The sequence below is a fragment of the Stegodyphus dumicola genome, chromosome 6 (genome assembly GCF_044657685.1).
Source record: "Stegodyphus dumicola isolate Sdum_Otavi_A_Nest chromosome 6, ASM4465768v1".
In the NCBI taxonomy this organism is placed as follows: domain Eukaryota; kingdom Metazoa; phylum Arthropoda; class Arachnida; order Araneae; family Eresidae; genus Stegodyphus; species Stegodyphus dumicola.
This window is the reverse complement of record NC_140773.1, coordinates 1,824,605-1,838,855: the sequence shown is the minus strand read 5'-3', so window position 1 is coordinate 1,838,855 and position 14,251 is coordinate 1,824,605. Positions and strand designations below refer to the sequence as shown.

Below are 14,251 nucleotides of genomic sequence, written 5' to 3'. Positions count from 1 at the left end.
TGGCTAGGATTCAGACACACGATAAAAAGTAAATTTCAAAATAACAGCCACAGCAGATTAAGAAATATAAAAGACACAGACAAACAAATAGAAGACACCACCGTCCTCATTCAGGAGACATACGACGCAACAAAGAAATCGTAAATAGGCCAAATCCGACACCACAGAAGCAATCCATGGTGGACAAAAGAATTAAAGATCCAAAGAAAGAAGCTTACGAGCCCTAAGACGCCATTACCACCGGGCTCCTGATTCAATAAGGAAAGATTTCCGTCTTAAATATAAGATCGAACAAGCTAAATATGAGAAAATAATTTCCAAAGCTAAAAGAGCTTCATGGGACGCATTTTGGCAAAGCCTACAGATCACATCCCCCTTGGCACTTATTATGATACTGCCAAGGGCAAACGATTAGGTCCGCTCCAACGAAGTGCCATCCAAAAGGGTGACGGCACCCTAACTTCCACCATCAAAGATACATTAACAGAAATTCTAAGTTTCCACTTTCCCGACGACCCAAGCGTCAATGACACGGATGAGCACAGACACTAATAAGACAGAAAGCAACGAGTCCCATAGACACTCCACATGATGTAGACTCTACGAACATAGAGATAAGAAAAGGCAACAGAAAGCACAAAGAGAGACAAAGCGCCAGGATTGGACAGGCTTAACATAGACTTCGTAGATGAATTGCGACTAGCCAATCAGGATCTTTTAACCCAAGAATTCAACGCCTGCCTTCATACAGGATATTTTCCACGTGTATTGGTAAAATGCAGAGTTAGTTCTCTTCAAAAAAGAAGGAAAGAACCCCAAAGACCCGAGCGCCTATAGGCCGATCTGCCTCCTCTCGTCCTGGGGCAAAGTTCTCGATAAGCTTCTGACACAGCGTCTAGTACATCACTTAGACTCAAATAACCTACTGCACAAAGCACAATACGGATTTAGAAAAGGTCAAAACACGATAGATACCCTTGAGAACCTACAAAAGATCATCAACGAGAACAAAACAAATGGGCTACACACATGCGTCATTGCTCTCGACGTCACCTCGGCCTTTAACAGGCTCTGGTGGCCAGGTCTAAAGGAACAATTAATAAGACTCAGATGCCCCAAGAATATCTACAGGCTACTAAGCAGCTATCTTCACGATAGAGTTATAACTTACCAAAGAGACGGTGTTCACATCACACACACTTACCAAATAGGAGCGCCACAGGGGTCTAACATCGGCCCGACCCTGTGGAATATCATGGCTAATACGGCTTTAGAATTAGATTTGGAAGACACAGCAAGTCTTCAAGCTTATGCTGACGACTTCATCTTAGTAATTAACGGGGGTAACAGACTTATTATAGAACGGAAAGCAGAGAAAGCTCTCTCCATCATCTCTGCGTGGAGCTCAAAGTATAAACTAGATTTTAGCATAAATAAAACTAAGATGATAATCTTTCCAAAGGGCAACAAGATAATTAACAGTCCCCCCAGGATAAAATGGCACGGCCAAACATTAAAGAACCAGGGCACTCTCAGATACCTCGGCTTCCTATTGGATAGCAAACTAACGTGGGTTCCCCACCTATCAGATATAAGGAACAAGACTTGCAAGATAATAAATACTTTAAACCGAAAAATAGAGTCCAAATAGAACTTTAAAGGTAGACTAATTAAAGACCTGTACCTAAGGGGAGTCGAAAGAATGACTCTACGGCTACCCCGTATATATGTAACGGCAACCCCGTATATATGTAAGAAACGGCTACCCCGTATATATGTAAGAAAACGGCTACCCCGTATATATGTAACGGCTACCCCGTATATATGTAAGAAAAGATTACTTTTCCGTACTGATGTTATTGAACGTAGAAGGTTGAATCCGTAATGAAGAGAAAGAATTTTAATTGAGTAAAATGTTAATCTATAATGAATAGGAACCTGGCAGACGAGGCGATTTAAATTTTCATTTTATTTTCAGCAAACATGTTGCGGCCAAAAACCATTTGGCCCATTATTTGTGCCTATATAAATATTTTAGCTTTTTTGATATATTTGCAATAAGAAGAGATCAGCAGACAGCAAACCAGCTACGCGGAAGGGTAGAAATCAAGTGCCTTATGTTCAGAATGAAATCTTAATTCAGACATTATTGCACTATTTCACTGCTCCATGGCGAATTCTTTTAGCTTAATCTAAAAAGAATCCGCTTGATCTTTACAGAATGAAATACTTTAAATTATTTCTAAACATCTTCAGCGATGTTGCGCAAATAAAATATAAAAGCAATTTATTGATAATCCTTTTGCAGGAAATTTAGAAAAAGGATAGTCATTATACAGGTTTTTGAGGGAAAAATATAGAATCATTAAGTTTAACTGCAGTCTCGAAACTCAAATCTCAATTTGCAAGTAGAAGAGTTACGAAACAAGTAAAATATTGAGACTATTATGTTTTATAGCATTTCAATATGCATGAGACATATTCTCCCCGTAGCATTTAAAGAAACCTCTATGTCCAGTGACTGTCGATTTTAAGTGGAAGACGTACTGTGTTAGAGTAAGAAAGTGGTGTTTCAGATCTAATCAATGGAACTATAACACCTGTCAGAACGAATTTAATTAAAGAAAACGATTTCCAGTATCTTCAAGAGTAAATTTGAGAGACATTTTCTAATATAAAAAATTTATTAATGCATTTTCTGCATAGATGTGTGACACTTTTACCCAACCCGTTACATTTTTGTAACAATGAAATTTATTACTGGAATTGCTATATTGATTTTCGTTTCTTGTAATGCACTTATAAACTAAACGTGCCTAGAAAATCCAAACGGCGGGGATGACTGATTCTCGTCTGTATCTTTTTAATCTGATTTTCGCGTATCGTTACATTTTCTAATAACAGATTTTTCGATAAAGACGTCGATTGAGTGAAATCAGCAGTTTAAAGGAGCACAATTGAAAGTGAAATGTATGTAAGAAAAATAAAAACGCAAGTTTCAAATTTTACATTTTACTGCAAAAGAATTTCTACAAACCGTGTCATCTAAGTAAACAAGTTTTAAAAATGGCAAAAAGGTCATTAATAGAATAATTACCAGCTTTGTAACAGTATACCCATACAATCGATGGTAAATAAGTGTCGTTTTATTAAAGTAACTGTGTTAAACCTAAAATAAAAGGTTTTCTTGACTAACATTTCATTAAATTAGAAATTAAATTACAAAAATTTAAGGCACAATCCTCGAGTACGCTGCACAAATCAAGACGTTCTTTGCTTGCCTTAGGCTTGAGCACGCTTTTTACTTCACTGTACGAAGTAAAAGGAAGTATTATAATCGCGAAAAGTTTCAGGCAGCATATTTCAACGAAAATATCCATTTTGACCGCTATCGAATGCAATTTAACGATGCTTTTGCGTGATATCTCTACGTAAGGACAGAATAAAATACTCCTTTCCACCAAAAAAATTATAAAACTGCTTTAAAATGAATTCTGAAGAGACTGTTTCGTGGCGTCTGTACGAACGTATGTACGTACGTATCTCGCATAACTCAAAAACGAGTAGCCTCAAGAACGATGAAATTTTGTATATAGGACTGCTATAACATGTAGATGTGCATCTCGTATTTTGGTTGCAATCGGCCGCAACAAACGTATATAAATATATTTATATATATATCCACTCTGTTACCCGGCTCAGTGATCTCAGTTTCTTTACTCTTATATGTTTTTAAATTGTACATTTTTTGCTTAAAAGCAAAAAATGTACAGTAATGTAACGCACCAAACGTATATAAATATATTTATATATATATCCAATCTGTTACCCGTCTCAGTGATCTCAGTTTCTTTACTCTTATATGTTTGTAAATTGTACATTTTTTGCTTTTAGTAATGTAACGCACCAAACGTATATAAATATATTTATATATATGTCCACTCTGTTACCCGGCTCAGTGATCTCAGTTTCTTTACTCTTATATGTTTGTAAATTGTACAATTTTTGCTTTAGCACCAAACGTGTATAAATATATTTATATATATATCCACTCTGTTACCCGGCTCAGTGATCTCAGTTTCTTTACTCTTATATGTTTGCAAATCGTACATTTTTTGCTTTTTAAAGCAAAAAATGTACAGTAGTGTGAAAAATTGATTTTATGTATTTTTGCCTTGTCGCGAAGTGAGAACTGAATTAATTGAATGAGAAATACTCAATCGCCTGTGAAAAACTGTTCCTTTTTTGTTTTGTTTGCTTAATTTCTTTTATCCATTGTCCTAGATTTGTTATAGTGTTTGAATAGAACATGTGGCAACGATTAGATAATTTTTAAATGATATAAATTTTGTGCATTCTGAGTTATAATATGAACGAAATATAATACTGTTAAGTGAACCTAGCGCCAGAGTGTCGCTATGGTAAACAAATGGAATGAATTTTAAAGAATGCATTTATTCTATTGTGGTTTATGCGTTGTCGGCGAAGTAGATTTAATTCAATCCAATAAGTTAAGTTTAAATGAAATGCAAGAAAAAATGCGTATAATTTGATATTCCGTACAAGGAAGTCATGTGGTGTACACATCAGATTTTTTTATAACGTAATATTGGCTGCGTCTCTTTCTACAAAGCAGTTACACTCCACTATAGCTTCACATTTGAAGAAAATTTAAATTATATTTAAACTCATTTGAAATATTAGCTTTATAATGTTACTGCGCGAGATTTTTTTTACTATAAATTTATTTTTATAGTCTGTTGGTTTCGGTCGTTAACATTTAATACAACGAGTTAACTTTCAAAACTGAATTATTAAAATTTACCAAGCGATTAAAAGAATAATCCAAATTTATAATTGAAGCTGCTCGAAGTGCAAAAACGAATTCTTTGACTTGAAATACTTTTTGATAACTTATCAGGAATAAATTTTTTAATATTTTCATTATGTCTAATATCAGATTCCTGCATTACAGATGAAAATAGCTTCATCGCGTAGAAAGACAGGCTATAGCACTCTACGATTTTAAATAAAATTTATTTATAAATGGTTTAAAATTATTTCACTTTAGAAATTCATGCAACATTCCTTGTTTGGAAGTTAACTATCTGTGATAAAGCAGGTACTCAATTAATTGGTATATTCTTCTATTCCGTATAGCACAATAAAATAAATTTGTTCCCAGGTTTTAGTATATACTAAATAAAGGTTCTTGAAATAAAAAAAATTATTCTCATCAAAACAAACCCATTTTGATTATATGAAACGTTTTATTTAGATTTTTTTTAATGTAAAAAAATTAGCTACACTGTCTTCAGCAATTTACTAGTGCGAATTTCTATACCAAATCTCCAGAATATCATTCTGATGTTGCCATATCGCCAAAGCGCATTTTTTCTCTATTCCTAACTCGCGATCTTTATTTTTAGCCCATAGGGGCAATAGCTGAAAAGGGATATTAGTCTCGGAAAGTTATTTTGCGTCGAATCACTGTAAATAGCTGTATCAGTTTTCAAATTGTTCCCATCAAATATTATCACCCAGTATTATATTTAAAGAAATTAAATAATGAATAATCTGCATAAATGTATGTACATTTCTCGCATTATGAAAAACAAAGATACCTAGATCTATCACATTCCGTATAACGCAGTCCTCCATCTGAATATGGGCGCCTAAAAGCCCGAATCTTGAATTCCAAATTTATTTTATTGTCTATTTCATTTTTTGTAAACTTCTAAATGAACCTTTGATTAAGAAACTCAACGATTTCAAAGGGAGCAGTAGCAACACACTGTGCGGAATAAAAATATTTTTATCTCCAGAGTGCGAAACAGTCTACCCGAAATTGCAAAGATAGGCTGTTTTTAAATATTTTTAGCCCAAATGTTCTCGAAACTTGTTATGTGTGTGTATAAATTTCAAAGCTTTCGGAATTTGTTGTTTCTTTTTTTCTTAATTTTCTTAATTTGTATTTAAAACTCCCATAATTGAGCACTATGCCTTAGTGTTTAATTAATTCTTGATTTATTAATCGCGTATTTGAAATTAAGCATAAACTTGATACATAAAAGTCAGTAATTTTGCAGAACAAAATAATCCAGCGCCATTAAAAATATTCACAAATTTTATTCCTTAAGGATACTGTTGTGTATTCGCACGGTTTTAAAGATTTGTTGCGCAATGCAGTAAAAAATGAAATATTTTCTAACACAACTGAATTTTTTACTCAGAGAGAATGCACACTTTGCTAACTTGCTGATGCACTTTGCCAAATTTACAACAAATGTCGTTTAGTAGTTAAATGTCCTTTAAAATTATTTCGCAGATCTTTCAATTCAAACGCACGGCGGTGCAACGTGCAACGTGAAGTTATAACTTGCGATATTCCTCTTTCGGTATATGAACAAAATCCAGGCTTTTGCCCAATACCGCAACAGCACAATCAGAACATTCGAGTCTATACCCATTAACTCATATTTTATACATAACTCATATTTCATATTTTTCACTCATATTTTAACATAGTAACTCATATTTTAAAACTTTATAATATCGTTGAAAACTATTCTTTCGAAATAATTATCCTGATTATACCTTTGATGCTAACTGGACTGTTTAAAAATTAAAAATTCATCCTCTATTCTGCTTCATCGATCTCGAAGATACCATCCACTGACTACAATTTATGAACATTATTTGAATCGCTCAGTTGAATACTCACTTTGAATGGCTTTGATACTTTCCTTTACCTGCAACAAACTTTTATCACTAAGATTCTGCATGCGCGAGGAATCACGTTGTTGGTTAATGGAATATGCTGAATTTTCTTTCACAGTTCAGTATCCAATGCAACTTGAAGTACACATGAGTTAACCATTTTTCCTCAGTTATTTATGACCATTTCTTTTCTTAGCACACAGATAGGAAGCTATTAACAACGGCATCTCAACGGTTGTGCCAAATGAAAATGGCATATTAATGCTAGATTCCAATAAGCAGAATTCTTCAGAAATTCAAAAAGATGCTAGAAAAGGAAAAGTATACAAATCTCAATTTTAATATTGTAAAACAACTTTCTCATTTTCGTATTAGCTGTGTAATATTATAGCATAAGATTAAAATAACAATTGTATTTGATTTCGTTATTAAAAATATGAAGAAAGTGTATATTTGGAAATGTAATGATCTATAGATGACGCTTAGAAATCGTTTAAAAATGAGATTGGGTGATACGTTCTTTTTCTATGGTGTTTCTAATTTTCTCTTGTTTTTAATAGAAGTACTAAGCCACGCCAGAGCAACATATAGAATTTTTGGCCTGGATATGCGTTCATAAGTCTAACGGTCTATTCAATATCGAAAAGCGAATTTATTTTAAGGAGGAGATACAGAGATAGAGATATAAAAGCCTTCGGAGCTTTGAGTGAAACGTAATTTATATGTTATGTTTAATTTATATGTTAATTTATATGTTACTGCCGTGAAGAAGATTTACTGCGGTTTCCGATTTGCGCGTTTTAGAGTACTGCTGTATTATCAGCATAATTTGTAGATACGGTTTCTAAACAGTCTCAGCAGGCCACTTATGTAAATATGAAGCAGTTTGACGCCAAACGATAGAATCCTGTGGAACTCCGTAACATTGTTACGTGGGTACAATGCACACAGGTCCGATGATAGGATGATAAATTTTATATTATCAAAAGAAACACTTCAAAGTTCTGAAATTTTCCTACTAGTACATGTATTCACAGTATCGCAGAGTGAAGTCAGCAGTTACACATTAAACTACTAGGAACTTCAAACACAACGCAATGCAATGCGCTTATAACAGAAGATCTCATACAGAGTGTGCCCAGAGATCTGATCCAGAGAGAGTTCTCTGTGCTATGAACTCATGCTAAACTAACAGCTGACAACAACGTTTGAGAACTGATGTTCTGTCCAGTCTTAATAGATTTTCCAGGCCGCCAAGGTATTTCTAGTATTTTTTTTTTTTTTTTTTATTCTTGAAGTTGCTGGAAGGCATATGAGGCCCAGATACTGTTACAGCTAATACAGTGATAAGTTAGATTCATTGAATTACGATATCTACTACTGATACAGAGGGACCGAACAAAAATGTTTTTAAATGGTCGCCACGGTTAACGACATTTGGTGATTTGTCGCCAAATTATCGATATAGACAGTTACTCAATGTTAAATATACATTCTCCTTTTTCTGCACAGCAGTCTCCCCTCTAGATTTTCATATTAGATTATACAGAAAAATACAACAATTTCGCATATGATCTCAATCAAATTATTAGAACATGTACAAATTGCGTAACATTATATATATTTTTTATGCGTCGAAGTCAAATTTAATAAATAAGAAAGAGATTATGTTCTTATTTATTCTCAACTTTTATCATACTCAATAAATGTTTTCTAAAAACTAAGAAAGTGTTCATAGTTTATATTTATTCTCAGTTAATCTATCGTAAGTTATTTAATGATTAAAGAAACCAGCATTTGTTATACATTAAAGAAAACTTGATTTTTCAGCCTTCATCGGTTTGTCTGATTATCTCTCTCTTTTATGTGTGCTTCTCAACGGCTCGTTAAGCGAAACTTTTATTTTAAGAGTATCCTCGAATACGGGCCTGTGTTTTTGTTGTACTTGAAAGATATATCAAGCCCGGATTTTTGTCTTTCTTTCACACTTAAATGCCTAAGGTGGTGTATTGAGAATACGGCAAAGCACACTAGGGAAACTGCCTAAGGGGAGGGATGCCTTCGTGGAGGACTTTCTAAGGGAAACTGGCTCGTATACACAAAATGGCTAAGGGGAGAAGCGTTCACGCAAAATAGACAATAGGTAATGATGCCCAATTGCGCGGGAAGATCCCTTCTCGATGTTTGACGATAAAGGCCTTCCACTGGTTGTAACAAAACGAAGAATTTGTTGCCAGTTAGAAAGTGAATGTATGTAGAAGGGGAAGTAAAATTTTCTCCTTTAAAACAGTCTAAGGAACAAAAAACATAAATAAAATTTTAAAAAAATAATAAAATAGGCTTTTATTCATAACTGACAACAACGTTTGGTTTGACAACATCACAACAGTTTTGGTAGGAGCAGGTATTGCCATGGTTAGCCCAATGCTGATTCTCTGAAATTCTCTGATATTTTGAGCAAAAACAGATCGTTATGTATATGAGGAGAAAACAGTAAAAGGATTACATAAAGATTTAAAGACGAGTGCAAGTGTTTAATGGGGACGAATGTAAGCGTATACTTCTTAGAGAGAGTTGATCTCCGTGTATTTTCTATTGATTTTGAGTTTTAAAAATTTTGTATTACTTAAAATAGTATATAACTACGAAGTATTGAAAATTATTTAATTGATTAAAATTTTGAACTTTATAGAAAAAATAATTTTGGTTCATTTAAAATTTAATATTCATTCGTATTTATTATTCTGGCTTTAACACTTTCTCGCTTTAATGATTTATTAAATGAAATTCTTAATTATTGATATAAGAGAATATCGTTAAGCTTCACATTTGTTGCAAATAAATGAAGTTCTAAAAGAAGTTCTTTTTCTGTACAATTCCCTAAATACCGAATAGCTTAAATTTTGGTTGGACAGGCGATAATAATTATCAAATAAATAAAATTTAAAGAAAAGATACAGTTTGACTTATTTGATCATGTACTATTCTCATCTGAAAGAATTCCATCTTTCAACACAAGCACTATTGAGAGCTTTTAGACAAATATTTCGGCCCATCAGCGGCAGGAGTCTTGCTAGAAAAATAGTACATGATGCGTACAGTGTTTCAACACAGAGCTGTGCTAATAGCTCAACTCTGTGTTAATAATGGTTAATAATGGGTTAATAATGGTGTGTTAATAATGGGTGTTAATAATTGGATAATAATGGGTGCTCTGCCTGCAGAATAAGTGACAGCTGAATCAAATTTTAACAAGTCTAGGCTCTATTTTCGCGGTTCATGTTTTTCAAAGTAAAAAAAAAAATCAAAGAAAAGGCGTTTTCAAAAAACTATATGTTGCAGTATTTGTGTACCTCGCTACACAAGCAAATCACTTAGAAAATTATCTCGGACCTATCTTCGGAGGAATTAATTGCTGCCCAAATGAGGGTTTTCGCGAGGAGGGGAAAAGCTCAACCATAATTAGACATAATGTCATAAACTTACGTGGAGCTCGACGTGAATTAAAAAAGCTGTTCAAATTAGCCAAGGTGACCCAACAAGGATTAACCGACTTATATGTTGTCAGGGGATATTGAGTGGAAATTTACACCATACCGTGCACCGAATTTTGGTATGCCTTGCCTTCAAAACGCGTTTTGAAAAACAGTTGTGAATTCAAAATTAACTACTGAAGAATTTTAAAATTTAGTAGCCAAATGAGAGAAAATATTAAACTATAAAACGATTTCACCTCTCTCTTCAGATGCAAGGGATTTTAATGAATTATCGTCTGGTTAATTTTTTTATTGGCTTTTCTATAACAGCCCCTGTAGAACAAGAAGTTTTCAATACGTCTGATAACAAATTGTCCAGATGGAAAAAAGTCATCAAATTGGCTGCCACATTTTTTCCCGTTGCCACATTTTTTCAAAAATATATTTGAAAAAATGTGGCAACGGGATCATTTATTGCAACGTCAGGAGCGAACGAAGTGGCAGTTTAAAAAAAAAAAAAAAAAAAAAAAAAAAAAACTTAAATCCGGAACTATGGTGCTCGTGACGGAAGACAACTTGCCTATCTACCACTAGGTTTTAGGTCGAACTGAAGAGGTTATACACGGATTGGATAAAAGAAAGTAATTAATGCATGCGACTGCAAAGGACCTCTTTAAAAGGCCTATCAGAAAATTAATTATTTTTCCGATACCAGATGACAATCAAATGTAACATTTCCTTATTATGGATGGACTTTATTCATATAATGCAAGTGTAATTTTTTTATGTGTGACATTCTTATTTGTTACTATATGCTAAAGAATTTAATTATAATTGAAATAATTTGTGTTAAATTGTATTTCATTGTGCATTTCTTATACTTGAGTAAATTTGAATTCGATTGTAAATTTATATAGATCTATTTAAACTTGTTTCACTGGAGGCCGAATTTTCGGTGTCATATAACCCCCCTCCATGGTTAGCGCCGTCTTGTGAGACGAGCCAAATTTAGTTTAGTTAGTATCTGAAGAATATACTCAGCGGATCTATGGTACGTTCCATTGTCCCACCTTGTCTGTGCTAATAGAGCACCTAACTTGTAACTTTGTACATTATGTAAATAATGAAACATTTGTGTGGTCTAACTCAGTTAGTTTATTTAGAACCAACTCTCGCCATTATCTCGCGTATTTCATCGCTAGTATTAATACCAAACAGGAGTCTTCAAACAGGAAACCTGCCTAGCAGACTTTTCGATCTAGAGTCCTAGAACAAAACAATGTTGAGACGACTGAGACTCACTCCATATTCGGAACGGCGTGTTTGTACTGAAAATTCGAATCGGATAATGGAAAGTATTCCGACGGTAGCAGACACTTCCAAGATTCCGGACGTCTTTAAAGATCTAGAAAGCAGCCCTTCAAGACGTCATTTCGGAATAATAAAGTCTTCGCATAGAGTTCGAGAGAGCTTCTACTGAAGTAATACAAGGGATGACAATCAAAACGAGAACTAGGGATGACTGTGCGACTCGGAAAGAAATGCATTCACTCCCATGTCTGACACCAAAACATTCTTGAGTACGCACGGGTTAGTAATGTATTGGATGCACACAGAACCGATGAGAGATTGTTAAATTATTTTTTTACTCAAAGAAACAACTTACACCACAAAAATACTCGTACGGCTCAATTCAGTATCACAGAGCACAATCAGTAGTTACATTTCAGTCTACTAAGAACGTTTAGCACAATACAATGGAAAGAGTATCTAAAAGGCGAAATTCTGTCGGATATCTGAAAACTCCGAATTCAGCTCTGAACTAAAACTACGACTCGGAACTAAACTAGACCTTATGTCAGAAGTAACAGTAACTGAGAGCTAATGCTCTCTGCGGTGTTATATAATTTCCATCTGGCCGCTGAGAAATCTCTAGCAACTTTCATTTCTCAAAATTACTGGAAGATATACACGGTTAAAGTTAGATCTACAGTTGCATATACTAGGACTAATTACAATTATTCAAGTACAATACAGCATTAAACTTATACAGCGGCCGGACCAAATCGTCGCCAAGTTTCGCGACGTTGTGCGATTCCTCGGGAAATTTAACGACAAAAATTAGTCTCGAAAACGATCGCTAGCTTGACGATATCTCGCCAATTTAGGGAGACAGCCATTTTATCACTGTTAAATAGACTTTCCATGTAGAGATTTCTTGCAGAAGATCTTCTCTTTCAAAACCTTCCTGTTACATTACACAAAAAATATATGAATTCACATACAATTTCGCTAAAATAATTTATATACGTAAAAAATTCGTAATAATATTGACTTTAATGCTATATACAAGACATAATATGGTTCGTTGGGAACCGATGTAGTAGGTTGTGTTAATCAGTAATCATATTTGCAGCACTCATAAGCGCAAACTAAAATAAGATATTAAAACACACACGTGTGAGAATTGACGCATTAAATTGTCTTTTACACTGAACAATACGTTTCCTGGGAAAAAAAAAAAAAAAGTCAAGTTCGTAAGCATACGAAGTCAGTACATTTTACGTATAATTTCTCTCGAGTAAATAATAAGATAAAACAAAAGAGCACTTTCTCGAGGGAGGCATGACATTTTCTTCAAGACCTTTAGCGCTAGAATTTTTGTTCCTGCGAACACGAGAAAGTTCTCGAGCCCCCAGTAGACGCACACTGCTTTCGAGACAGTCATGTCTTAGATGTCGAGAAAAATTTAAATGGTGGATTCTTTTCACACGCATAGTAAATGAAAGCTATAAATATAAAACTTAGCTAAAACTAAACTCAGCGGCACAAACAGCCCCTAGAAAGCCATGGCCGGCAGTGCCCTGATATCTGCTCTCTAGACCTTAGGCCCGGGATGCTTGTGCCTATTGCTGGACAAGTGGTCAGCTTGCCGCCGGACTCCTGGTGTTTAGTCCCCAAGCAAAATCGGTACTCATTTTTATCGACCTCCTCAAGGGATGAAAGGCTGAGTCAGCATTGCCCAGCGCAGCGATCGAAAGTTATGACATACATCAGAAAAATTTAGGGGGGAAAGATACGCTGTAAAACAGCTATGAATCTGAAACAAAGAAAACAGTTATATACAATACACTCGACAGCCACCTCTTTACCTAAAATTGGTATAGCAGTTATTTCAAAATACTTAGCAGAAACGGGTGCTTGTCCACCAGCGGCCGAGCGGTAAAACCGCTGAAAACTGGTAGTTCGGTCCGGGGCTGGAATTCTGCCGAACGTGCTGGCTGGATGGGCGTTTTCGTGGTTTTCCCATGTGTAACGTGGATACGAGCCAGTTTCCCTTAAAACGATATCCACGGGACATCTCTCCCTTTCCGTGCTGTGCCCAAGGGCGGAGCATGTAATGAGCAAAACAAAAAACAGTCCACTCCGTCCGAAAAGTTACGTCGTGCGCCTCTTGGGCAGATTTGTCATTTAGCCGGCAACATCGCACATGTTAGCGATAGCGCTGCAAGACATATATTGATTGATTGCAAATAGTCCCCCTTTTCTCAATTCCGACTCCTCCCATTACCTCGACCCAGACAGACAATCGTCATGCGCCCTTCGGGCTTAAGAGTCACTGAGCGGGACACATTGCATCTTAAATGCAGTATTTCGGCGATACGTATAATGAATGAATGAAAATAGTCATACATATTATGGCTCAGTCACGCCTAAACTGGGTCTGTTTACTTATTAGTGAGCTCTTGCGTTGCTGGTCTTCCTATCCCTTATCCGTCTTTGCTTCTCCTTACGGCGAACATTATATGAAGATAGTCTTTTCTACTGGAGTAATACAAGGGATGGCATAAATTTGATTAAGCCAGATATACTACTGATTTCTGTGGTATTCTGTCGATATGTTATCAGTCAGTCAGTCAAACAGTCATTGATATGCCAATGCCAATGATTATAAGTTACGGAGTGTCTATGGTTCAAAACCATGTACCTCCACATGCACAAGTAGCCATGCACAAGTAGTGAGCAGAAATAGGAAAATTGCATAATTGGTTATC

General features: G+C 35.1%; 1 protein-coding gene across 1 annotated transcript in view; it reads left to right on the top strand.

Annotated features, from left to right (window-relative positions):
- The first annotated feature begins 1,255 nt into the window (after window positions 1–1,255).
- Window positions 1,256–14,251, top strand: part of LOC146996645 (uncharacterized) — a 67,373-nt gene continuing 54,377 nt past the window's right edge. Inside the window, exon 1 of the mRNA XM_085817961.1 lies at window positions 1,256–1,410. Within this exon, the coding sequence (XP_085674087.1) occupies window positions 1,256–1,410 (155 nt within the window). The remainder of the gene's footprint in view (window positions 1,411–14,251) is intronic.